The 27046-nt window shown below is 36.5% G+C and overlaps 1 protein-coding gene across 2 annotated transcripts in view; it reads right to left on the reverse strand.

Annotated features, from left to right (window-relative positions):
- Positions 1 to 3049: 3049 nt before the first annotated feature.
- The window catches only part of LOC6054082 (facilitated trehalose transporter Tret1-2 homolog), a 33491-nt gene continuing 9494 nt past the window's right edge, over positions 3050 to 27046 (reverse strand). The window contains exons 1-5 of one of the 2 annotated variants that reach the window (XM_038255148.1): positions 17415 to 17624; positions 7065 to 7588; positions 6805 to 7010; positions 3657 to 4252; positions 3050 to 3596 (exon numbers count right to left, since the gene is read on the reverse strand). In XM_038255148.1, coding sequence (XP_038111076.1) covers positions 3290 to 3596; positions 3657 to 4252; positions 6805 to 7010; positions 7065 to 7588; positions 17415 to 17425 — 1644 coding nt within the window. In that variant the 5' untranslated portion in view covers positions 17426 to 17624 and the 3' untranslated portion in view covers positions 3050 to 3289. Of the gene's footprint in view, positions 3597 to 3656; positions 4253 to 6804; positions 7011 to 7064; positions 7589 to 17414; positions 17625 to 27046 lie in introns of those variants that run through there. The other variant, XM_038255147.1, reaches the window with a different exon arrangement.

A 27046-nucleotide genomic window follows, 5' to 3' on the forward strand; every position in this document is an offset into this window, starting at 1 on the left:
TTTTCGAAACAAGTGCTGAAAAGTTCAACTTTTCAGCACCCATTTGAGTGCTGAAAAGTGTTACTTTTCAGCATTTATTTTGAAAAGTGTTGCTATTCGATTCTGTTATTTTTGGTACAGAAAAGTAGGCTATTTCGTCGTTCAAGAATGACAGGAAAAGTAAGTAGTTTCACGACGGAATTGCAAAAACCAAATTTTCAGTTTTTGATTTTTGGGTGTTTTTGAAACCGCCTTGAGTCAGGGATATTAAAAAAACACCCTAAAAGCAAAAACTAAAAATTTGGTTTATTGGACCTTTAAAAAAAAAAACTCCAGATCTGTTGGATGATGATTTCTTGTCAGAAACGCAAGGTTAAATAGAAAAAAAAAACAACTTATTCTTCTTTGGTTTTCTTATCGATTGCAAACGGTTGAAATAATTCATTGATGATTATTATGAAGCGATATTTTATTAGTTTATGTTTTTAAAGTTTACACTATACACTTATATTAGCTGAGCAATTCTCTACGAAATCGGTCTTTTTTTTAGAATTTTAATTTTAATATTTTTTAATCCGACTGAAACTTTTTTTGGGGCCTTCGGTATGCCCAAAGAAGCCATTTTGCATCATTAGTTTGTCCATATAATTTTCCATACAAATTTTGCAGCTGTCCATACAAAAACGATACATGAAAATTCAAAATGTATCTTTTGAAGGAATTTTTTGATCGATTTGGTGTCTTCGGTAAAGTTGTAGGAATGGGTATGGACTACACAGAAAAAAAATATACACGGTAAAAACATTTTTGGCGATTTTTTATTTAACTTTTTGTCACTAAAACTTGATTTCCAAAAAAAACACTATTTTTATTTTTTTTCATTTCTTGATATGCTTTAGAGAACATCAAATGCCAACTTTTCAGAAATTTCCAGGTTGTGCAAAAAATCTTTGACCGAGTTATGAATTTTTTAATCAATACTGATTTTTTCAAAAATCGAAATGCTGGTAGCAAAAATTTTTTGACTTCATTTTTCGATGTAATATCAAATTTGCAATCAAAAAGTACTTGAGTGAAATTTTTATAAAGTGCACCGTTTTCAAGTTAAGGCCATTTTTAGGTGATTTTTTTTTGAAAATAGTCGCAGCTTTTCATTTTTTTTATTTGTGCACATGTTTGCTCACTTTTGAAAAAAATATTTTTGAAAAGCTGAGAAAACTCTCTATTTGCTTTTCTGAACTTTGTTGATACGACCCTCAGTTGCTGAGATATTGTCATGCAAAGGTTTAACATGAAAATTGATGATTTCCAAGTCTCACCCAAACAACCCACCATTTTCTAACGTCGATATCTCGGAAACTAATGGTCCGATTTACAATGTTAAAATATAAAACATTCGTGAAATTTTCCGATCTATTCGAAAACAATATTTTCAAAAAATTTAAACAAGACTAACATTTCAAAAGGGCCAAATATTCAATATTACGCTCTTTTAAAATGTTAGTCGTGGTTTAAACATTTTGGAGATATTTTTTTCGAAAAGATCGCAAAATTTCACGAATGTGTTATATTTTAACATTGTAAATCGGACCATTAGTTGCTGAGATATCAAAATTAGAAAATGGTGGGTTGTTTGGGTGAGACTTAGAAAACATCAATTTTTCTGTTTTTAATCCTTTGCCTGGCAATATCTCAGCAACTGAGGGTCATATCAACAAAGTTAAAAAAAGCAAAATATAGAAAATTTTCTCAGCATTTCAAAAATATTTTTTTCAAAAAAGGGCAAACAAGTGCACAAATTAAAAAAAATGAAAAGCTGCGACTATTTTCAAAAAAATCACCTTAAAATGGCTTAAACTTGAAAACAGTGCACGAAACGAAAATTGAAGTTGAAAATTTGTTGCGACCAATATTTTGATTTTTTGAAAAAAATCATAACTCGGTCAAAGATTTTTGGCACAACCTGGAAATTTCTGAAAAGTTGGCATTTAATGTCCTCTAAAACATATAATTTCTAGGGTTTTTTCTCAAAAATTATTTTCCCTAAAAGAACACCCAGTTAGCAAAATCTAAACGTAGAAATATGTATCCTCCCTGCAAAGGCTTATGAATTGATCTCAGTTGAAAGGTTCTCCAAATCTCTGAATTGCAAATGTAACATCCTGGAACAGAACTGCTAAATTCTAATAAAAACACAATTGAATTGAATTGCACTTTTAATTTCTCGATAATCCTGCTCTAAAAATGAACTGTTTTGAAATTCCGTCGTGAAATTACTTACTTTTCCAGTCATTCTCGAACGACAAAATGGCTTACTTTTCTGTACCAAAAAAAAACAGCATCGCAAGGTGTGACTTTCCGATACAAGGGCTGAAAAGTTCTACTTTACAGCACTAAAACGGGTACTAAAATCGAACTTCCAGCACTTGTGTCGAAAAGTAATGCTTTTCAATATAGTTCTGATATGAACGCTGAACTGACTAAACGCATGATCATTTGACGCAGCTGGCTTGGCCGAATGGTTACGCTGTCCGCTTTGCAAGCGGATGATCATGGATTCGATTTCCAAATTTCACAAATTAAATTCCGCAACATTTTATGCTAAGGGATATTTCGGAATGCAATAAATTGTTCACTTTTTCTTTGATTTTTTTTATTTTACCTAAACACGCCTTTCTTCAAAATTAAAAGTTCAGCTTATGATGTTTTAGCACGGTGGAAGTTTTTTCATCTACATTAGTGCGTCCTATTACTTTCTAAATCTAATGAAACGAAAGAGTTAAAATAAATCAGAAGTACAAGACATGAATTCTGCTTCTTCACAGCAACGGTCGCAACATGGCTAAATTAAGTACATCTCAAATCACTGGGGGTTAGAGACGAGACCACAGAAAATAGGTGGATTAAATCACAAACAAAGTTTCATTTGCACACACGCCTGATAATACTCTTTACCAATCACATTTGCTCCGAATGATTCGTACACGTTTGTTTCGTTTTGTTTAAGTATCGCACAACAAGCTCTCTTGCTTCAAATCTTTCACTCCTAACTAACATTAGTAAAATCTAGTTTTTTTCTTTTGTATTTTGTAAAGTTAAGTAACATTCAGTAATAAATATGTTTTATGTATTAACGTTGTTCAGTATTAATACTTTCGCGTTTTCTTTTGTTTGCTGAAAAGTGCCGTACAAAAATATAACATGCGTTTTTCGGATCATGAACCAGTGCGTCGAAAAAATACCTAAGTACACTTAATACGCGCGCGCAATTGTTAATACTACTCTGCAGTACTCAACGAGGATGATATCTCTATACAAGTTCCTGCTTCTTCAGCATCGATTCGGCCTCCCGCACGCGGAACGACGCCGAGCTGGGACTCTTGATGAGGTGCTCCGTCACGGTGCAGTGTCGGGCGGCCTGCAGATTCGCGTTGGTATTGCTTGGTGAGTTGGCCGGGGTACGTTTCTTGCCACCGGCAAAGTACGCCTCGATTTCCGCCAGACTCTTGCCGTGGGTCTCCGGCAGGAAGATGAGCGCGTACAGGAAGCCGAGCACCGACACGACGGCGAACAGCCACTGGACGGCGTGTGATCCGCCGAGGAAGTCGTTCATTGATCTGTAAGATAAAAATATTTAGAAGATGTTGAAGAATTGAGTTAGATCTTGATTAATTTACCTGTAACTTTGCACAGCAAAGAACATCAGCAGGTTCGCCATGGAGTACGACAGTGAATGGCCGATTCCTCGGATTTCCGTGGGGAACAGTTCGGCCGTCATGGTCCACGGAATCGTCAGCAGTCCAATCATAGAGGAGCACACGTACAGCAGCAGACACACCACGGGAACCCACGTAAGCGTCGTAGTTCCGTTCTTGATCCAGAGCGTGAACAACCCGGAAACCGCCATACAGATGGCCATTCCCGTCGTCGAAACCATGACGAGTGGTCTACGGGCGAACTTCTTCAGCAGCCACGCATTCAGCAAAGACATCGTGAACCGCGTTAGGCCGACAAAGATGGACGCCGTGAAGGCGTTCACCTCGGTTCCCACGTCCTGAATGAAGGTGACCGCGAAGAACAGCGTGATGTAGATGCCACTGAACTGCTGGATCAGGAAGAACCAGAACAGGATGATCATAGGTTTGTACCCGGTGGGTTTTAGGAAGCCTCGCAGTTTGGACTTGTTCGCGTCGACGCTCTTTTCCGCTTCGCGGATCTTGTTTTCGCGCTCCTTGATAAGGGCGCTCAGGTGCATCTCGGATAGGGTTTGATCCTGGAATATTTATAGAATTGTTATTGGAGTTCGAAAATATTCGACAATTTTCTTAAAAATAAGCATTCTTTTTATTTAGTTTGAATTTGTTGGACTTTCTCTTTGATAAAAGATGCTATCTTGCATTATTAGTCCGTTCTTAAGGGGTTACATACATGTAAATCGGCAAAAATGTCAGAGGTTGGTCTGAGCACACACTTGAACTATTTGTAAATCTGTTTTCAGGGCATTAAAAAAAACACATTTTCATCAATCATCAAAACAAATTTGAATACATTTGGTGCCACGATATCTCAACACAGCTTTGACCAAATTGGCTCAAAATTTTGGTGAAGACTCGTTAAACCGTCTCGTGTGCATGACGAAGGCCGATTTTCAAAAACTTATTTTAAAAAAAGATAAAAATATTTTTATGTTTTTCATATAAAAAATCGTCAGCATTTCATTTTTGTATTTTTTAAAAAAGCAAATTTTCGAAATCGGGCTTCATCATGCACACGGGATATATCTTGAGAGTCTTCACCCCAAATTTCAGCCAATTTGGTCCATTCCATCTTGAGATATCGTGGCACCCGTAAATCAACTCGGTGTTTAGAGAAAAACGTTCACAAAGTTTGACAGTCTGCTTTACGCATGACAAAATTGTGAACTTAAATCGTCTCATACTCAGTTCAGTAACGAAATATCTTCATGAAACTTTCAGGAGTTATTGAAAATAATCTTTTTAGTAAATTTAGTGAATTTTCTGAAATATGAAATTTTGTGATTTTCTACATGTATGTAATCCCTTAAAAGTCTTCAGTGATTTTTTTGCATCTTTTCATAAAATGTTTTCAAACAGACGGATCATGCTAACGATTTAATAAACAATTTGTTGTCTTCTGCAAAATTATTTGCATTTTTTTAAAATTATCAAGAGAAAGTTACTTTCCATATAAAAAAACTCTTTTTAATTTTTTTTTCCTTTAAAGAATCGCTTAGACAAGGCAGAATATGATGTATTAAGTGAAACGAAATTCTGTCGGCATTGTTGCATTTTTCAAAAAACAAAATTTTAATAAAGAAATTAAAATTTTATTTCAAATCCCACAAAAACTTTCAAAGTTTTGAAACAAATATCTAAAAATTTATGTATCTATAACATAATAAAATATATTTTTTTAAATAAATCATTTATGTCAGTGTTTCTCAACCTTTTGAGATCCATTCCCCCCTTAACTGATTTGCAAGAACTTCATTCCCCCCCCCCTTATTTTAAATTTACTGGTATCAATGCACAAACATAATAAATTTTTTTAGGTTTGCAAAAAGATTACAGTTTTCATAACAAAAAAAAAAAAACTATAGAAGGTATTTGAAAACGTTTTATTTTAATTAAAAAATGAAAAGCCACTATTCTGAGCTTCTTTTCGTTTAAATTACAATAAAAAAATACAATTATAAAATATGTACAAATATTAAACCAAATTAATAATTATCTGCGGCAAAAGACAGATTACTCTTAAAAATGTTAAGAATTCAAACAAACTTAAATAATATTTGAAAATTTGTTCGTCAACTGCCAATTATTTAATAAAACATTCTTGTTAAAAGTGTACAAAAATCTCACCGAAACCAGCAAATCTGTCCCAAAAAATCTGCTTGAGTCCAAAAAATACAAATACCTCAGAAATATTTAAAAAAAATCTTTTTATTGTTTCAAGAAATGTCAAAATTCACAGAAATTGAAACTTTAATAACTATTTTTTGGGAAAAAACAAATGTTGTTATTACTAATCAAAGAAACTGAAAGTTGCAAAGAATGATTCAAGACATTGAATTTCTATTGAACCCTCATTCCCCCCCTAGAATGGCCAAATTCCCCCCCAGGGGGGAATTCCTCACCGGTTGAGAAACACTGATTTATGTTGTTTTTTTCATCAACCTTCATACCTCGGTCTAATTAAATTTAAAGTTTCTAAATACAAAAAAGTTTTTGTTGATTTTTTTTATTTGCTTGAATGGTTATAATTAAATTGAAAAATAATTTTGGTCGAGACAAAAACTATTGAAGTTAATAAATCTTTATCAAAATATTCTTTTTAAATTTTATTATTTTTATAAATTTTATGAAAAATATGAAAATACTCAAATTGTTAATATGGATATAAAGCGAAGCGAAATTGTGTATGCTTTTTCACCTTATTAAAGTTTTTTTTTGAAAACACATAAAAATTTCACGGAATACCATTTTGTTTCGAAAATACATTAATTTTCAAAATTTGTAATATAGGTATCAACGAAGCGAAATTTAGATCGCGTTTTCACTTTCAAACAGTTTTTTTTTTGTTGAAAACTAAAATTGTAAAATTGGAAATATAAATATTTTGCAAAAATTACGGTATTTTGTGAAAATTTTGCATTTTTTTTAAAGGGAAAAAGCATACACAATTTCGTTTCGTTTAAAACTCATATGTCAAATTATGAAAATTTGCGTACTTTCGAAAGAATATGGCATTTTGTAAAAATTTAAGTATATTCCAAAAAAAGACTCTCGTACTACTACTACTCACAGTATGCTCCGGCTGCGGATACTTCTTATACAGGAAGCGCAGTGATTTGGCCGCATCTTCGATGCGTCCCTTCGAGACCAACCACACGGGAGATTCTGGCACGAACAGTTGAATCAAAATCACCGGAACCAGCGTATACACGATGTTGATCCAGGCTACCAAGCGCCAGTTTAGGTAGGCACCCTTGGCGTATGCAATGACCATTCCTAAAAGGAAACGTGGATTAGTAGAGTGCAACCAGAACGATTTGATAAACTTACCCAAGGAAGCAATCGTAGGCCCTGAAGAGATCAACGACCCTCGCATATCCGGTCGAGACACCTCCGTGATGTACACGATCGCCGGACTGGTCCCGATTGCGCAGGCGAATCCGGTCAACACTCGCCCCACCATGATCCAGAAGAAGCTGTCCGCCATCGCTATGGCGATCCACCCGATTATGCACGGCACCGCCGCCAGCTTGATCGTGTTCAACCGGCCGAGGAACTCCATCAGAACCCCCGCGAAGAGTGACCCGATCGGGACCATGATCACGATGATCGACGCGATCCACGAGGACTGTGACTTGGTGACCACGATGTCGCTGGACGGGTCCTCCAGCTGTGGGATCAGAATCGCCGAGTAGGCCAGCGAAATGCCGATGACGATGTGGAAGGCGGCCGCGATGATCGCGGAGAAGATCTGCGGAAGCGCCGACCGGGTGTTGGTCTCGTACTTGCTGAGCGACCGGCAGCTGGCGATAATTTCGCGGAATGCATCGTCTTTGTTGTGTTCCGAGTTTTCTCTGTGCAAAAAAGGGGAGAGCGGAAAGGTTGAGAGAGATGAGTTAGTTGAACTGACTGGAAGTAATTGCGCCCGGTAATGACCGGTAATGGTGATGATTATGGTGATGGTAATTGATACCGTCAATCGGTCGATCTGGTCGAGTCTCGTTAGTATCATGGTGGCAGGTATGTTGTAAGGTTAAAGTAACGTTTAGCGATATCTAGGGCGTATGATATCAAGTTCAAAGCCATTTCAACTTTTTCAAATGGAAATAGTATCTATATAACATAATAAATTAAAGTGACAATGTCACGCTTAAATATAAAAAAAAGAAAAAGCAAAATTAGAAGAGTTGTAAATTAACACTAGCACGTTCAGTAGAAACATTCAAAGTGATAATACATATGAATCAATTTCGACAAAATCACGTTCCATACCAAGTTTATCTTCAGCGTCTGGCTCAAACTCGCTACAGTAGCTGGAGGCAATGAAAAAAAAATGTGACACCTTGTCATCATCATCAAACTGAAATGGCAAACAATATATGGAGCAGTTGCAACGACCAACTCGTTGAAAATCAATTCAATCCGCTGGTGCATCAGATAAGACTGCCTCCACTCTTCGAGTTCAGAAAGGGTGCGCCCAATTGTAGTAAAATTACGCGGAAACACGTGACTTTGTGGGCTAATTCACTACCATCTCCGATAACGGCTTTCGATTGTCGGCCGATAGGCAATCACTTGTCCAACACAAATTCGCGCTGACAATTGAAAAATGGATGGGGCTGGCCCCCCGAAAGCCAGATAGCAGCAGTTTACTTAGTTCGATAATGTTTGCCGATGCTTTTTTCTCGAGTGGCTTGTACGGCGAGTACGTCATTCCTGGGCGTTATTATCTACGACGCGACGATAACGTCCGAATTGAAGGTCGTGTTTGATGGTCGCTTCCAGGCGGTTTAGCACCAGTTATCGGCCGGAATCTAAAAGTTTGATCTCGATTCGTTTTTGTCGTCGAGACTGTGGTGTGGAAAAACAGTTCAATTTGCAGGTTTTTTAAGTTTTTTTTTAAGCGATAGTCACGATTTGGAACGTGCGCGCGTTATGCACACATTAGAGCCCTTGAACATTCTCGAGGGTCGAGATGATTCAGATGAGCTCAGACTTGGTGGCGTCAAATGTGGATTGTAAGAGGCCAAGGCTGGATGCTGGGGAATGTTTGAGAAATGCATTGCAATAATTTTACATAGATCGACACACATTGGCACCATGCGTCTTCCTGGAGTGCAAATTTAGTACAAACTAATTTTATAAAGTGTTTAGAATTCATTAGGGACTATAAAGGATATAATCTTTTGAAACATATTAATTTTGTATGTATGTATGTATGTATTTGAACCCCCGCCTTGGCAGGACTTGGCCATGACCACAGTATATTTCAACTGAGACGGTTCGGTTAGTAACCACCATATATCTCAAGAACCTTTGAAGCGAATACATTTCTCTGGCTAACGATTTCTTCTGAAATTGTACGGACAAAGATCGGTAATGCAGATGACTCGGGCCAGGCAATCCACGACTCCATCGTCCAGTTCATGAGTATATGAGATGGCCCTGGGCTGTTTTGAGAGGGTGTTAGAAGTTATATAATGGATTGATATGTTATACCTTGTGACATTATTTCGCCACTACGGATCAATTCAGTTCTAGAGCATTAACCCCATGATGGCCGACTGGTTAGCGTCCCAGACCATCAATCCAAAGGGTGTGAGTTCGAATCCCACCCACCTAAAGGTTTTTTGTTCATATTTAAAGTTCACTTCCTGATTCCAAATTTCAAGGGAACCGACCGGGATTTGATCCCTGAACCTTCTACATTCGAGGCAGAAGCCGCAACCATTAAGCCACGGAGCCGGTATTATCTTTTGAAACATATTAATTTTGCTTATAAAGCCGTTGGAGATAATTTACAAAGATTTTTAGTATTTACAAATAGAAAATTTCTAAAATTACATAAAAAATGGAAGCTTTTCCATAAAATTTCTCTTTAATCGTAGTTTTGATAAGCAATGATTGAATAAAAATCGTAACAAACCGTCACAAACAAAATGAATGATTTTGTTCGTAAAACATGTAATAAAATTATTTCCAAATTTCGGCTGGTGTGTATTTGGCTAAGTTGTAGGTATCAATGAAGATTATATTGAAAAAAATGATACAACGATTTTTTTGCTGGATTTTTATAATTTTGCAATTTAAAAATTACTGTATCTCAAAGTCAGGAAATTGGACGAGCTTTCTGAAAAAAATACACTGAAATAAAAATACACGCCACTTCTATGAGATTTTTTGATTTTTAGGCTTTAAAAGTAAAATTTTTTTTCGATTAAAATTTTTGAGGAAATAGGCTAAGATGTAACAAAAAGACTGACGAAAAGTGCAGGATGGTATGCCTCTCCTAAAAAAAAAAAACAAAAAAATATTTACTAAAACTTTTTTTTAAGTGGTCTAAACGTCAATTTTTTTTAAACCGATAAAGGGAATCGACTCGCCAGACAACTTTACATATAAGTCTCCATATTGACCATTGTCCTATGTCCAATCCTTGGGAAGATACGGCGGTTTAAAAAAATAAAATGTCAAAAAATAGGTTTTTTAGTGGTTTTTTACAATTTCTATGTGTATTCCTGCATTTTTAGTCAGTCTTTTTGTCAAAAAAATGTGCCTTCCTCACATTCATAAAGTCAGAACATTCAGCAAAAATAGCAACATTCTCCCTTAACATGTTTAACAAATCAACTTTATTACTAATTTCTTTTGATAGGGTTCGCAGACCTTCAATATTTCTAGCTCGTCGGCAAGGTCTGATAAAAAAACCTATCCAACGATAGTTCGCATTGAAGATTTAGACAATATAACAATATCTGAAATCCGGCCTCCAAAAAGTGTATAAATAACACTTAAGTGCTAATAACTTTTGATAGGGTTGTCAGATCGTCGATGTTTTAGGCTCATTTGAAAGGTCTATCGATTATCTAACTAACGAGGGGTTGCATGATGGACACGGACATCATTTTTATTGAAATATCTGAGATCCGGTCTCCAAAAAGTGTATAAATAACACTTAAGTGCTAATAAATTTTCATAGGGTTGCCAGATCTTCGATATTTTAGGCTCATTTGAAAGGTCTTTCAATTATCTAACTAACGAGGGGTTGCATGATGAACACGGACATCATTTTTATTGAAATATCTGAGATCCGGCCTCCAAAAAGTATATAAACAACACTTAAGTGCTAATAACTTTTGACAGGGTTGTCAGATCTCCAATGTTTTGGGCTCATTGGAAAGGTCTTTCTAATACCTTTCTGAAAATTTGATGATTCCGAGTCGATATGTATACGTGAAGGTGGGTCTACGAGGTCAATTTAATATGTTCATATTTCGAGTGATTTTATAGCCTTTCCTCAGTAAGGAGAGGAAGGCAAAAAGTTTTTAAAAAAACCCGAGTAAATATCACCAGAGGTGAAATAGAGCCTTTCTTACAAAATTGTGAAAATCCGAAAAATATATTAGTGCAATTAATTTTTCAGAATCATAATGATACCACCCAGTGATAATTTGACCTAAAGCTTCGAATCTTTTTAGACTAAACCTCGAATGATTTTTTTTTAATTCAGGAGTGCATTATGGGTTGCACGATAATTATATTTAATTTAGAAAAACTTATTGGATTGACATTATTAGAAAAAAAATAAAGGGTACTCAGTCTTTAATGTTAGTCTATGATTAAAAAAATATGTATCGATATTGCACTTTGTCGATCTATTATGAGAAGCCAGAAAGAAAACTGTGCTAGCGTTTATGCTTCGACTTCGACTTGTCGATCTTTCGAGCGAGAATGAGAACGAGCCGGGCCTTCGAATTTGACGTTCAGTATAGGATTCTGTATAAAACCAAAAATTTAATGGAAAAATAGGGTAAAAATAAGACGAAAAACACCAATATGGCTATATCTCTGGTAATACACTTTGGAAAAGCTTCAAATTTTGGGCCCAAGCAGTTTATGGCGCATGTTTTCGAATGACTTTTTGTTTGAAACTGAATTCTTTTAATTTGATAGTGTTATCTGTAAAATTGTCCAAAAATTACCTCTAAAATTGGCTTTGACCACATTTACTGGTCGAAAATTGTTAATCGAAAAATAAAATGTTTGTCTCCGACCCCATGGCTGCAAATCTGAAATATAAAAATTAAACCTTTCTTTTGTAAGAAAGGCAAAAATACAAAAAAAAGCTTCTTGAACCTTCCTTCTGAGAAGAAGCTAACATTTCTGCATAATTAAATCGAACTGAGACGTCTCAAAGGCAACTTTCGCGTGCAAGCTGTTTTGTTGCTTATTTCCGTATCTTAGCAACGGACTTTGTTTCTGCTCAATGCCAAAAGGGAAGCTTCGGCGACACATTGACGATTTTTTTTTCTTTTTTGCCATGACGCTTTTACCCCATGATTATCACATGTCTGTTTTGTCCAATTTACCTACAACCCCAAATAACCCCCAAAAAGTTGTTTTTGGACATTGTGACGGCTTGTCTGCACCCTAATGACACTGGTGTTTACTTCCGCTTGAAATCGATCAGATCCGACGTGACAGAACGTTTCTTAAGCCTCACGTTGATGTGATTAATATGCTTCGATAATAAGCCCTCGACAGTCGACCGGCGGTAAACATATACCTCTTTGGAGCTTCTCAGAACATTGCTAATGTGGAGGGAACACTTTAGCCGGCCCTGATGACGGGATGTCCCCTGCTTCCCTGCTAAACATATATTTACTGATGTGTCTTCATGGATCATTTGCCCGTGGGGATAGCGAGTTGTACCTATTGTCGGCCTAATTACTATTTCTCCTGATTTTTAATTCAGTTCTAAGAGTTCTTTTCTTCGTTTATGATTTTTTTCTTGTGAAACCAAATTTTAAAAACTGCCATCAATAGATCCATCTACCCAGAAACTTCCACCAGCATACTCCCTTCGTCGATGCCTTTCCGGCAAGTTAGCTTCGTGAGACAACAATGTACCAACAGCTGACTTCGCTGAGGCATCATGAGCTCAACGGTGACGACCATGTGTGCTGGAGTCGACGACGACGCTGCCCCGCATACCCATGATGTCATACTGAATCAATGTTTTCAAGAGCACGCCGCGCCGCAGGTCGTTGCCTTTGCCCGGCCCGGCCTGGCGTTGTCGTCCTACGCGCGGTTCTTGGGGCGCTTGAAATTCAGCACGAGCCAACTCTATTATGAAAACAATCCGGAAGTGAAATGTGCTGTGCTGTCTACCTCACGGCGTGGCGGCACAAACAATGTGTCGGCTCGGGTTAGGCGCTTACACGGTGTGTGGGAGGTTTGTTTTGAGAAATTTTGAGGAAGTAAACAGCCGAAAAATGTTTGTGTGGATCTTTCCGGTCTACGGGAAGAATTTTATGGTTGATGGCAGTAAAACATCCAAGGAGATTTGAATGCCATTAGCATAAATGTGTTAAAATAAAGCTATATTTGGAGTTGGAGCGACATTTTTTGAGTATATAATATATTTGATATACATATTAAGTTTATTAGCCCAATTTGGCAATCCAAATTGTATTTATTTAGAGTCTATAAGCAAATATTTGTTCAATAATCATCCTTTCTGATGCAAATTAGTACAAAGTTTTCTAAAAATCGGTCACAATTGAAAAAAAGTCATTATTCTTTTTAAAAAACCTAAAAGAGATTTTAATTTGGAAATAATGCTCTTTGTAAACATAGCCTATAACTGGAGACAGGGTTGGCAGATCTCAAAGCTTTTTGACTTATTGAATCATTGGGGCCCTTAACAGAGTCAAATACGACCAGTTCGCCTTAAATGTATGTCAAAGGCAATACATATTTAGATATTTTGAAAACTAATGATTGAAAAACAACTACATTTTCAAACACTTTTTTTCAGTGAAATGTTGAAAACTTGTCAGAGTCGAATGACATAACCTTTACAAAATATTCACAGCGACCTAAGCTAGAATCAAAGAAACAAAAAAACTTATTAGTAATAACACTGACCTGGTCGATTCTCCGCCAACTCACTCAGCAGTTGCCCCGACCCCTCTTCGATTTGCATGAATTTTTTTTCTGGGTTAATGTAGATTCGAAAAGTACAAAAAAAATCCCTTAAAATGACATGTTCCAAAAAGTTTTACATTCAAGTTACGGAAAATGGCAGAGTTTAAAAAAAAATTGCATTTTTTCTTCGCTGAAAAATACTTTTTTTGAAATTTCGAGTACGCCATCAAATCGGGTGTCCAATTTTACATGAAAGTCCCTTTGACATCAAATCATCTTTTCAGGCTGCAAATTATTGAAAAACACCTCTTTTTCGCATGTTCAAAAATGGAAGGGGTTGTACCACCCCTCCGGTACGAGTTACCCATTAGGACAAAGTTTCACGCAAATCGAAGAGGGGTCGGAGCATTTTTTCCCGATTTTGTGTGAGTTGGTAGAGAATTACCCTAAAGCGATTTAATTTTTACTTCGTGAAAATCATCCTAAAAATTTAAATAATGAGCAACTCTCTACGAAATCGGCCGATTTCGACCATTTTTTTTTTGTATTTTTTTATTTGACTTAAACTTTGTGGGGGCCTTCCCTATGACCATATAAGCTATTTTGAGTCATTGGTTCACCCATACAAGTCTTCATACAATTTTGGCTGCTGTCCATACAAAAATGGTATGTAAATATTCAAACAGCTGTAGCTTTTGAAAGAATTTTCTGATCAATTTGGTGTCTTCGGCAAAGTTGCAGGTATTGTTGAGGACTCTTGAGAAAAAAATAGGTACACGGAAACAAAAATTGCAGATTTTTTTATCAACTTTTTTTCACTAAAACTCAATTTCCCAAAATAACGTATTTTTTTATTTTCGAGATTTTTTTATATGTTTTAGGGTACAAAAATCCGCAACTTTTGAGCCATAGAGAAACATGGTCAAAAAATCTGCCACCGAGTTATGAATTTTTGAAAAAAAAAAGTGATTTTTGGAAACATCAATTTTCGTGTTTCTTTTTCTTAAAGCGGCTCTATCTAAGCAACCCGAAGTCCAATCTTCAATGTCTCTTAGACAACTTTATAGCAAATTTTCTGAACTTTTCAAAAAAAAAAATTTAGAAATGGTCACTCATGGTCACTATTTTTAAAAATTGAAAAACTGCAAATATTTCGCTAAAATAAAACTTTCGGTGGCTATATCTTGAAAACGGAGCACTTTATCCAAAAATCTGTGGAGTACTTTTCGATTGTAAATTCAATTTTGCATTAAAAAATGATGTCAAACTTATTTTTGCACAAAACTTTGATTTTTTCCAAAAATCACATTTTTTCAAAAATTCATAACTCGGCGTTAGAATTTTTGACCATGTTTCTCTATGGCTCAAAAGCTGCGGATTTTTGTCCCCTAAAACATATCAAAAAATCTCGAAAATCAAAAAATACGTATTTTGGGAAATTGAGTTTTAGTGAAAAAAAAGTTGATAAAAAAATCTGCAAAAAAAATTTCCGTGTACCTATTTTTTTCTCAAAAGTCCTCAACAATACCTACAACTTTGCCGAAGACACCACATTGATCAGAAAATTCACTCAAAAGTTACAGCTGTTTGAATATTTACATACCATTTTTGTATGGACAGCAGCCAAAATTGTATGGAGACTTGTATGGATGAACCAATCACACAAAATGGTTTATTTGGTCATAGGGAAGGCCCCCACAAAGTTTGAGCCAAATCAAAAAATACAAATAAAATCCATTTCCGGTTTTGGTAGAGAATTGATCTAATGGAATGCAGCGGATCACATATGGATAATAAAAAGCGGTTTTTTAGTCATGATTTTAATCAATAATTTGATTGTTCTTATTAGATTCGTCCAATATAGGCTCTACAATAGCGTGGTTCACGGATATATGAAAAAGACAAAAGTGTTCAATTTCGTTTGCATCAACCGGAATTTTGAAGTACTATGACCCAAAAAGGTAGCCTGAAAATTTTAGCTTATTTGGTTATGGTTTAGTTGCTCCAGTTTTGATATGAAGTTAGAATGAAATTTCAATAAATTTAATTGATTTATTTTTCACTTTTTAACTCTTCTTCTAGAAAGTTTTCCTCAACCCGATAAAACTTTATCATGTTAGCGTTTTCTTATAGGTTTTGATTCGGGGAACAACTTTGTAGAACATCGCAAAGCGCTAGGAAATGATCCCGAAAAGATACAGATTATTTTTTTTAGCATATTTTGAAATTTTGGCGAAAAAAGTAAACTCTAAAAAACATCCTGTATCTTTCCAAGATCAATTCTTAGCACTTTGCGATGTTCTACAAAGTTGTTCCCCGGATCAAAACCTATAAGAAACCTATGAATAGGAAAATTTGATAGGGTTTTGGGAAATTTTCTATAAGAACATGTAAAAAGTTACAATTCTCCATATTAAATTGAATCAAGTTCCATACTAACTTCAGATCAAAACTGGAGCAACTAAACCTTAACCAAATGAGCTCAAATTTTCAGGCTAGCTTCTGGGGTCATAGAACTTTGAAATTCCGGTTGATGCAAACGAAATAGAACAATTTTGTCTTTTTCATATATCCATAAACCACCCTACTCTACAAATCCACGACAACTAAGTATTTTCAAAATTGAAAAGCTACTTAGATGAATAAAAACCTAATTAAATATAAATATGTATTAAAATTTACTTTTTTGAACTCTTTTAAAAATTTTCCGAGATCCCAAGATTTCCTGGATTTTTTGAAACCTGGGAAAATTTGCACCTTACGTATAGCATAAATATTTAGGCGAGGAAAAAACAGAAATATTTTTCAAATATTTTTTAAATTCATGTCCCTCGGCTCTGACCAAACAAAAAAAGTATAATAACTGAAATGACGAGCCATGATTTCAAAATTTGAAAGAAAAAAGGGGTTTTAAATTAATTTTACACCCTGTTAAGTTGTTTTGCCAGCATTTGGTTCCAAAATATTTAGACATTGAGGACATTTTTTTTGGAGTGCTGTACATCGGAATTTCATGAAAATTTAACATTTTTTCAAATGAACCCATACATGCCTTACATGAATATCAACCAATGCAGAAAAATGCATTTGAGATTGTTTATAGTTGATTAGAATTCTATAAAATAGAAAAAATTTTAACAGCCTAAACAAGATGAAAAAATAGTGTGACATGCGACAGAATTCAACCCAAAGAAAAATTCACCAACGGTGATCAAGAATCACGCCGTCACGAGCAGCGTCGAACAGCGCAAATACAGACAAAAACACACACCCATAATAAAACAGCTGTTCCTCACATAACAGAGAACCGCCGCCACGTTAAAATGGGAGAGGAAAAAAGGGCAAGAGTTTTCCGCCTAGTCACGAATCGAATTCAACCTTGCTCTGTTGCACGACGACACAACAGTTTAGTTTGAAAAGCAAAACGAAATCCTTGGCATGACATGCTAGCTTCAACTTGGTCATTGAACAAAAAAAGGAATTTAAAAAATGAAAATAAAATTCATTTTCAAATCTGACGTCACAGGAAACTCATGACGTCGGAAAACGACCAACCAATTCTACTAGTAGTGATGTTTACATAATCCTTCTAGGTGAACTGCAGTGGGGAACAGCAAACGAACAGATACATGCAGAAAATGGACAAGGTCAATATCACAAAATGGCAATGAACTTGACGCAATATAGGGTAAAAACAAGTTTTTCGACGCTTCGTTCTAGTTGTCACTGGCTAATCTAACACAAATTCACCTTATTTCCATCCAATTTTCTGTTAGTTTGGTTGTTTGATTAGTCTATTTCGCAATGTAGCACACACATGTGCGGCAAAACTTTGCTGCCGCTCGACCAGGCACTTTTAATTAACTTCACTTTGCACTATATTAGTAGAACTCGATAGCCGGAGTCGAACTCAGTCACTTGAAGTTGATGGCTGGAGACTATGCTGCGTTGTACGGAGCTGGTCGAACTCGGGAGCAATTATTATCATTGCACTAGCCCAGCCAGAGAGTGCCCTCGATACTGCAGTTTTTTGCTTTGACGAAAGATGATGTTGGTGCAGCTTCTTCCTGGCCGTCCGTCAACCAACCAGCCAGATGTTTCTGTCAGATGCAGGCACGAATCAGAATCAGTTTCAAAGCGATTTGCTGAGTAGGTTAAGTGCATCGGGGCATGAGGACACGGGGGTGTTCAGAAGTATTTAAGGGTAAATTGAGTTTGTGGCAGGATGCGTCTCCATCAGGTCCATCATGTATTTGATATTTTTAATGGAGACGCATGGTTCTGAGTTATTCTCTAGAATTTGGCATTTTTTACATTTTTTGAGATTTTTATTTTTTTGTTTGGGTGAAACTTTGTCAGAATTACTTTCACCAGAATAAACCATTTTCAGAATCCCATTCCTCAAAACCCTGAATAAATCTTTTTTCAGAAGGTACCGTTTGCAGGAAATGTTTATTATTTATGTTTTATTTTGAGAATACACGTAATATTTAAAAAAGACATTTATAATTCATGTAGATTCATCCTACTTTTTTTTGGGATTTGATTATATTATATTTTAGTTATTTGAAGATGGTATATTTTCACAGGAATTGGGTCCTAAAATGAAGGTTAGATTGCTGATATAATTGTTTACAGCGATAAAGCTTATTTTTCTGAGTACAATGACCCTTTGTACGACCACAAAGAGTTTAAAATTGATTTTTAAATCAATTTTGAAAAATTAACCTCGTGGTCCTTCTTGACAGAAAAGCTCCTACTTGACAGCTCGTTCCAAGGGGACCATAGTTGATCCATCGAAAAAATGTTGTCATGTAAAAAAAATTATAGCATTAAAATGAAAAAAGGCGATCAGAAATGGTTTTTAAAGGTGTATTTTACCGTTGTACATAAAAATTAACATAGGGCTTTAGTATTAGATTAGATTTTTCCAAAACCAAGATTTCACGAATTCTGGGATTTTTATTACTTTGTTCAGGGTTTCCCGGATTCCAAAAATATAGATGTTTTTTTTTTGCAAAATCATTCAAATTATTTGTGAAAATGGGAGCTCTAGGACTTGTTTTTTGCTAACTTTTTGTTTGAAAGCTCAACATTTTAGATGCATGGAGTTTTTAAAGATAACATTAAAAAAACCTGATTTGAAAATGGTGACAAAAACAAAACATATCCTTTTAGTCAGTACATTAGAAATGTCTAAAGACAACACGGTTTATTTTCCAGTGTTCGAAGATAAATTATGTCCCATCCCTTTATATCGTTCTCAAAATTCCAAAGAGAGGAATACATTAGTGTTACGACGTGCCCCGCGGAGTTGATCGTGGCCACCGGCCACGAATAAAACACACGACGTAAACGATTAAAACCATTTATTTACACAGGTCGGGAGAAGACATTCTCCACGACCACACAGAACAAGATCTGGACGAACAAGAACGAATCACAATATGATTGACGATAACAACAGATTAAAAACAGTTGAGACTGTTGTTGACATCTCCGGATGACAACTGAGTTGTCACCGGAGAGCCTAGTGTAAATACTCTGGCTGGTATGGCAGTGTTGCCAGAGTACTGTTCCAGTTATCCCAACATCTCCCCCTTTTATTGTTGTGGGTTGAGTCACTGGAGCGGTCTTCGGAACAAGAAGATCGTCAGTGCTGCTGCATCTCACGGATGCCGGAAGATGTGGTTGAAGATGACGACGATCAGATCCGGATCATGGACCGGACCGGCAGGAACCACAGCGACAGATCTTGGTGGATGCCACTAAGCCTCGCTGAATGCGTCGTCATCGATTCGTTGATAGTACGGCCGCAACACGACAACGTCCCGGCTGGTGAATGATGAGTCGACACCATGTTGATCTGCACCTGGCGAACGACTCGGATGATGACGTTGTTGCTGCTTGTTCACGCGACCGAACGTTGCTGACCAGCTGAAGGTGATGCTGTGGTTGGTCAGCCTTGAAGATTCCAGTGCGTTCTTTCTCTCCCCCTTCGATTTTTTTAACGCTTGAGAAACGACGGGGACTTTTGGTGGCACTGGTCGCAGACGATTGCGTCCGCCGAAGTAGGAACCGGTGCGCCTTGATGTGGACCGGGTTCGTGGTTGTGCTGTGATGCACTGCTGTGACGTCGTCGGATGCCGTCCGCTTCATGACGTCAGCACACCCAACCTTACCGTCGACGGCGAGAGCGTTGATGGACGCCATCGGACGTGTTGGATGTTTCGCCGGGATAATAAGTTCCGGCTGCGTGTCCTTCACCCTTCGTTCCGTGCAGCCTCCGCGGGTTGAACTGCAAGCGGAACGGTCGAACGCGTCGGCGGGACCTTCGGAGGAGGACGATGCTCGTGCCACTTGGTGCGCTCCACACGGCCGCTGACGACATCGCTGCGAACTCAACGGTTGCTGCTGGAATCGCTGCTGTGGGTCGCACCTGTGCGAATGTTGTTGCTGGAGCCGCTGCTGGAGTCTGCTGGTCACGAGTTGCTTCTGGGGAAGTTGCTGGTGGATTGGCAGGGTGAAGTCCGTCGGCAGCTTCTGCTGCTGCGCCGTTTTGACAGGCGGATCTTTGGCGGCATCCACGACGAACGCGATGGCTGCCTCCTCCATCGCACTTTTCTTCCCCCGCGTGGGGAGCAAGTTTGTCCGGTGATCGAACCGGGTCAAACTCGCGAAAAACACCTCGTCGCCACTGTTACGACGTGCCCCGCGGAGTTGATCGTGGCCACCGGCCACGAATAAAACACACGACGTAAACGATTAAAACCATTTATTTACACAGGTCGGGAGAAGACATTCTCCACGACCACACAGAACAAGATCTGGACGAACAAGAACGAATCACAATATGAATGACGATAACAACAGATTAAAAACAGTTGAGACTGTTGTTGACATCTCCGGATGACAACTGAGTTGTCACCGGAGAGCCCAGTGTAAATACTCTGGCTGGTATGGCAGTGTTGCCAGAGTACTGTTCCAGTTATCCCAACAATTAGTAATTTCTAAAAGCAAATATTTTAAGTGTAAAATTTTCTGAAAACATTTTTCAACCTTTACTATTCACATGTAATTTAAAGTGACAATTTTAAGCATTTTGAATGTATTGAATTTCGAAGACGCATATCCACAGAAAATCAAATAAAAAAAAATCTTAAAAGTTTAGTAATATAAGGCTGTTTTTTGGCAGTACCATAGATGTAATCATTTTTATCGCATTTAAAAAAATATTTATTCGAAATTGTGAAAATCCCAATTTAAGGTTTTAATTACTTTTTTTAATTTTCCGGGAAAATCAAAACCCGGGATAATTTAAAGCCCTTGAAGATATGATTATTTGAAGATTTAATTATTTTAAAGATTCGAAGATATGATGATAACAGTAATATGTGTAAATATCTATAAATTTCATTATTCTCAAAAAAAATCCTATGAGTGTCTTGGAACAAGCTGCAAAGAAGAAACATTCTGCCAAAAAAGGTCATCAAGCTAATTTTTCAAAATTGTTTTAATTCAAATCGGCATCACGTTAAGAGAATTTAGCTTAATCTTTGTGAACAATAAATTCAACAATTTAAACTAAATTAGTCCTTCCTTTTTAACCAATGATGTCTCAGAAATTATTCGTTAAATTTTCAGTGACATTAAAATTTTTTGAAAATGTCTCAAATATTTTTCCCAAAAAAATATAATAATTTAGAAATTGAAGCAATATACTAAAAAAAAAAGAAAATTATTTCCGACATTTTCGTTTTAAAACATTTTTTTTTAATTTTACATATTTTTTTATTTGAAAATGTTAAATTCAACAAATGGAAAATGGAATGGAATTAAAATCCAATTTGCAATTGTGAAATATGTCAAAATATAAATAAAGGCAACATATGCCGCATGGTAAAAACGTTGGAAAAGGAAAATTTTGTTACAGTGCAAAGATTTAAGTGTATTGATCATCAGATTAGTTTATTCGGGTGAAAAAAAAACCTTATCCATTCCTCAAGAAGGCTATCGTAGTCGTCAATCAATGAGACACTTTTGGTTTTCAATGACGAATGAAATTTGAAGAAATATATGTTTTGGTGTTAATGGCAGCATTTAAGCTAAAGTGTGAGCGTCCATATCTAAAGCCACTATCATGGGACACACCTTTCCCTCAAATATAAGCCTAATTGTTTAAAACGACGATGTTTAAAAAAATATTGATCACCTTTTAATGTTAAAAATTAAAGTTTCGTGAAATTGTCTTATCCTCTAGATTTTCAGGAGAATTTCAAAATCACAATTTGTGTTTTAGAAGAATACGTTTATAAGAATTTAGTCAAAGGAAGAAGATTTTTTTAATAGTGCTTTTTTTAATAATAACATTAAATGTAATTGTATCCAAGATGATGGGTAACTTTGACATAAAACATTCTCTTTTTCGAATTTTTAATTTTTCAATTCAGAAATTAAAAAAATAAACAATTTGCTCCTGAACATCCCAACGTCCACAGATTTCACCACCAGATGCAAATGTACCTCTTGTTCATTCGCTCAATTGCACTTATTACCATAAAAACCTTGACCGTTTGGGTTCACCCGGCGGCGTTCATTGAAAAGTATCACACTTCACAAACTCATCCCAGCCAGGAAGTCTTCGCTGGCGGTTACTAGGTCCCGACCGACAATGACTTGGAGCCCCTTCGCTGTCTCGTTGGAGTTATTATTATTAAAAGACTATACTTTCACACAAGATAACGTGGGCTGGACGGATTACAATATCAAGTGGTTTCGCATTTCGGCCTTCTTGAGAGAAAGTGATCCTCCCACGCGGAGCACTTTCCACGGATGACAAAATGTGATGTGACCGTTGCAGTGGTGCCCGAACGACTGAGGAAAATTGCTCGACATGACACAGTCGGGGTATGTGTGAGTGTGTTTTTGTGTGTGGGAAAAGCGGCCAAATGCAATGTAACCTTGGCTGGTTGGATGTGTTGGAACATTTTCATGGCCGCATTGGTCTGGGAAAGGGGAAAACCTTGGCAAGCATGGTGAGCGAAAAGTGAGCAACTTGGTTCAGTATAGGGCCAGGTGAGTACAGGTTCGTTTTGTTTTGGTGGGCATTTTTTCTTCTTCCTCGATGAACGAAAGGTTGCGTGCAAAACAATAATTAGGGATTCATGTCTCGTAGTCTACGGTAGAGTTATGTGCTGTATTCTTAGCTTTTCTAGAAACGCGTCAAACGTTTTGAGATGCTCGAGACATAAATTTATTTGAAGCGGTAATTATAGAAGCTGAACAATATTGCATTCATAACTCCTAACTAATCAAGACTTTTGTTATTGAACTTACATTATCTAAGAGTAATTGTCTGAAAATTCGAACGATTATTTCTGCATTTTTGATTATTTTTTTGGAAAAATGGAGACAACCAAAGAAACCATTTTACATAATTAATTAGTCCATACAAATCTTCAGACAAGTTTTGAAGACAAAAAATAAATCATTATAAACTATAGAACGGATTTCACAAATAAATCCAATCAAAGAATAATTTCGCATCAGACCCAACCCATACTGGACGACCACATCCAACTGCACACTAAAAAATTTGGAATATTACATTTGACGTAATCGTTGAATTGGCCTATTATTGAATCGTGTAAACGTATTTTCGATGTAAAATTATGTATATTATGACGTAAATTGATGAAATTCCCATTGGTACTCCTCTACATTATATAAAACCTAAAATTACAGGTCAAATAACCCAATATTACGCTTTATTTGATGCACATAACTGGAGCATCAAATAAGATGTAATTCTACATCAAATGAAACCCGATTACACGCGCTTCAGCCGTTACATTTTCGTCCGATTGGTGAACTGTCAAAACGTTCGCCATGCTCGACGTCGCTAAGAATTTTGTTGCAGCAGTCATTATCGGGCGAAACAATCTTCAATTTTGAACCTTTACTGGCCAGAACCTGCTACCGTTCAAGATAAATGTAAGTTTATTAATGTTTAAGTGGTGAAACAGATCGCTGATGTTTTTTGTCGTCTTGTTTATGGCAGGTTGCGGCAGGCACCCATGATGAACTGTTCCGGCAAGCCGCTTCTTGTTCTTGGCTGAACACTTTCTTTCCATGTGGAAGTTCCCGGAGAGGATTAAAACGTAGTGCGCAAGAAGTGAGTTCTCTCCAGTTTTGTCACCTTGATGCCTTCTCCCCGCGGGGTGTTCGACTGATTGCAAATCGCAAGCCGAGAGATTTCAAGTGGAACAAAAGCCAAGGGTGAAAATCCGGCGGAAAATTGAAGAAGAAAAACTATTTTGAGCAGTGATTTAAGTTGTGTCGTAAAATTATGATGTGTTACAATAAATACATTTTTGTTTTGGACAGTATTAACAGGCTTTTTTATTCCAATAACAATTTTAAGATTCCTATTCGAAAAGCGACCTAACGGAGTCACGTTAAATGTAATTTTACACGACATTTGATGATTTATGGTCGTGTAATTTTACGTTTTATTCAACGCGACATTAGGTCTGATTTGATGCTCCAGTTATGTGCATCTAATATAACCGAAAATTACACGTTTTTTTCGTAGTGTGTGTGTTGACGACCTTTTAACTCTTCGCGGTGTGGTATTCTGGGTAAAAAGCATGCCCCAGATAAAGTAGAAGTCATCACTATCGCATGCTCGCAGTCAAGCCAGTGAATCGAATGACACAAAATTACCTTGGCCTTCATTGAGCATTCTGCAAAGTATTCTTCTGGGTAATTAAGAAGTAACTTTACTTGTGGTTGAGAAGATTTAAATGAAGTTGGGTTATTTTCCTGTTAAATTTAAGAATAAAAAGTCAAGGGACAACAAGTCTCATAAATATCGTGACCACTTGGAACCAATTTGTCTAGTTGGACGCCAGTACGAACCCAACAATTAAACTCGCATTTATCTACTTTGCACGTATGTTTTGATGTGCAATTTTATGCCCGGCGAACCCCTCGAGTCAGTGAAGCCTGTAATTGATTCAATCACGCTTGTCGTACTTATTAGCTGCAGGTCTAGAGGGAAGAAAACGGTGTCACTTGTGGTCACCACTTCAGCGGGACGACAAACCAGCTGATCTTGGCGGTGGTCATCTTGCAGAACTTGACACACTCTACTGCTAAGCCCAGTCAGCTGTGGAGTACTGTTAGTTGGACCTGTTTCTTGTGCAAGAAGGCAGAGTTGTTAGCTTTTGCTATTTTTAAATCAAATTTATTTCAAACAAATCCATCATCGCCAGCAATTACCAATATTTTGATTGATATTCGCGAATCAATCAGAATGTGGAAAATATTTTCACACAAAATATCCGGGTCTATTTTCAGTTCATACGTCATTGCCACTCACGCTAAAAGATATTTTGGACAAACAAACAACTCATGAACTCGATCAAACTGCGATTCGATTTGCTTTGACTTTGATAATGTCTGAGTTTTACGACCAAAGCGATGATCCCAAAGTCTGAACGCGCCTATCATCGTTCATACATCGCAAAAGCTTGTTATCGTCCTGTAATTCTTCATGTTATCTGGTGCAATTACAAGCCATCGAATCAAAATGTATTGAGATTAATGGCCCCAACCTTGCGACGAGCTACAAATAGAGACGACACACGTGCGACTAAAATTAGTGCAACGCAGCCCTCTTAAGTTAGCTTCCTGGGTGTACAAACTTGGTACGATGTATATCGAGGTTGGAGGTAATGATGTAAAATTAGTTTCGATGAAGCGCACATGCACACACAGAATCTAGGACAACTTTCCCTTCGACATCGGTGAATATGCGACGATGCTGATGAAGTAAATCGTCTGTTTGTTTACGCAAGTCGATATCGTCTTAGACTAAACTAGCCTTTAACTAGAAGAACTCAAACGGGCGGCATATCAGAAATCAGTTGCATCGTCATATTTCAATGAATGACGGATGCTGTTTATTTTTTGGTTTCCTTGGAAATCGTCATAAGTGAGCTGTTTGTTTGCGGTCGTCAGCAGTAGACTGAAAAGTTGAAACTGCTTAGCCATGCTTGAGATCATGTTGATTTAGAGCAGATGGGTATGCGTTTGTTTATCTGGTACGAGTTGAATGGTTCTTACTTAGCGTTATGGTCAAACATCAAATTAATCTTCTTTTAGTAATGTATTGCAGAATATTGAATCATCTTCAAGTTCTCTAAAAAAATGGAAATTTCTTTTCATCAGTAATAGTAATGCTCCCTTAAAACCTAAACAACTTTTGCTAAGTTTTTGTAAGCAAAATTATGATTATAATTTTAACAAGGGTAAATTTTGTTTGATTCAATTTTTAATGTCAAATAGGAAATAATTGATCAGGAAAAAAACTCGTGTACCGATTATTCTGAAAAGCCCTAACCATAACTTACAACTTTGCCGAAGATACCAAATCGATCAGAAAATCCCTTCTCAAAATACAGATACACCCTACTCCCCGTTGTTTGGTCACTTTTTCGTTTGACACTTTTTTAAGTTTGTACTCCGTTGGTTGGTGATGAACTGTCACTTTTTACACGGCGCTCGCGCACACTATCAAAACAAACGTTTAATAGTGTGTGTGAACTCCCTGTAAAAGGAGTGTCAAACTAAAAAGTGACCCCGTTCGTTTGACAACAGTTACTGTCAAACCATCGGGGTTTGAGTGTATTGACATGCTCATTTTGTATGACAAAAAAAAATGTATGAAAAAACATATTATGCAAAATTTCTTCTTTCATGAACAAAGTTTCAATGAAATCAAAAAAAATCAATTTAGGAATGAGAGAACTAGAATAACTTTATTAGAAAATCAGTTTATTGAGAAGGGTGATGATGATTTCAGCAAATTAAAAATAAACTTTTCCAAAAAAAATAATTTTATTTTATGACATATGTATTAGAAGTCCAAAAAAGCAACTTTTTAGCCACAGAAACTATCTGAAGGTGACATTTCTTCAAAAATAATTACCTTTCAAAAATATTTAAAATGCACTCTAAAACATTTTCAATAATTATTTTGAAAAGTAAAATCTAATTAGCATTCGAAATTTCTTAGCATTTCTTTTCGATAAAATGCACTTTTTTCAAAATATGGCCATTTTAGGGTCAAATTTCAAAATAGTTTTTAGATTTTGCTTTGTTTTTCAAATAGCTCAGAAAATTCTCCACATTTTCATTTTTAGTTAAAAAATTTTTAACTAAAAAAATCGGACAAAGAGTTTCAGAGATAGCTCTGCAGAAATGTGAGAAATTTTCCAATTTTTTGCAAACATATTTTTCAAAATTTTAAAATCAAGCCTAACAATTTAAAAGGATCATTATTTGTGTTTTTAGCTCATTCGCAGTGATAGGCTTTA

This window comes from Culex quinquefasciatus, chromosome 2 (assembly GCF_015732765.1).
Source record: "Culex quinquefasciatus strain JHB chromosome 2, VPISU_Cqui_1.0_pri_paternal, whole genome shotgun sequence".
Classification (NCBI taxonomy): Eukaryota; Metazoa; Arthropoda; class Insecta; order Diptera; family Culicidae; genus Culex; species Culex quinquefasciatus.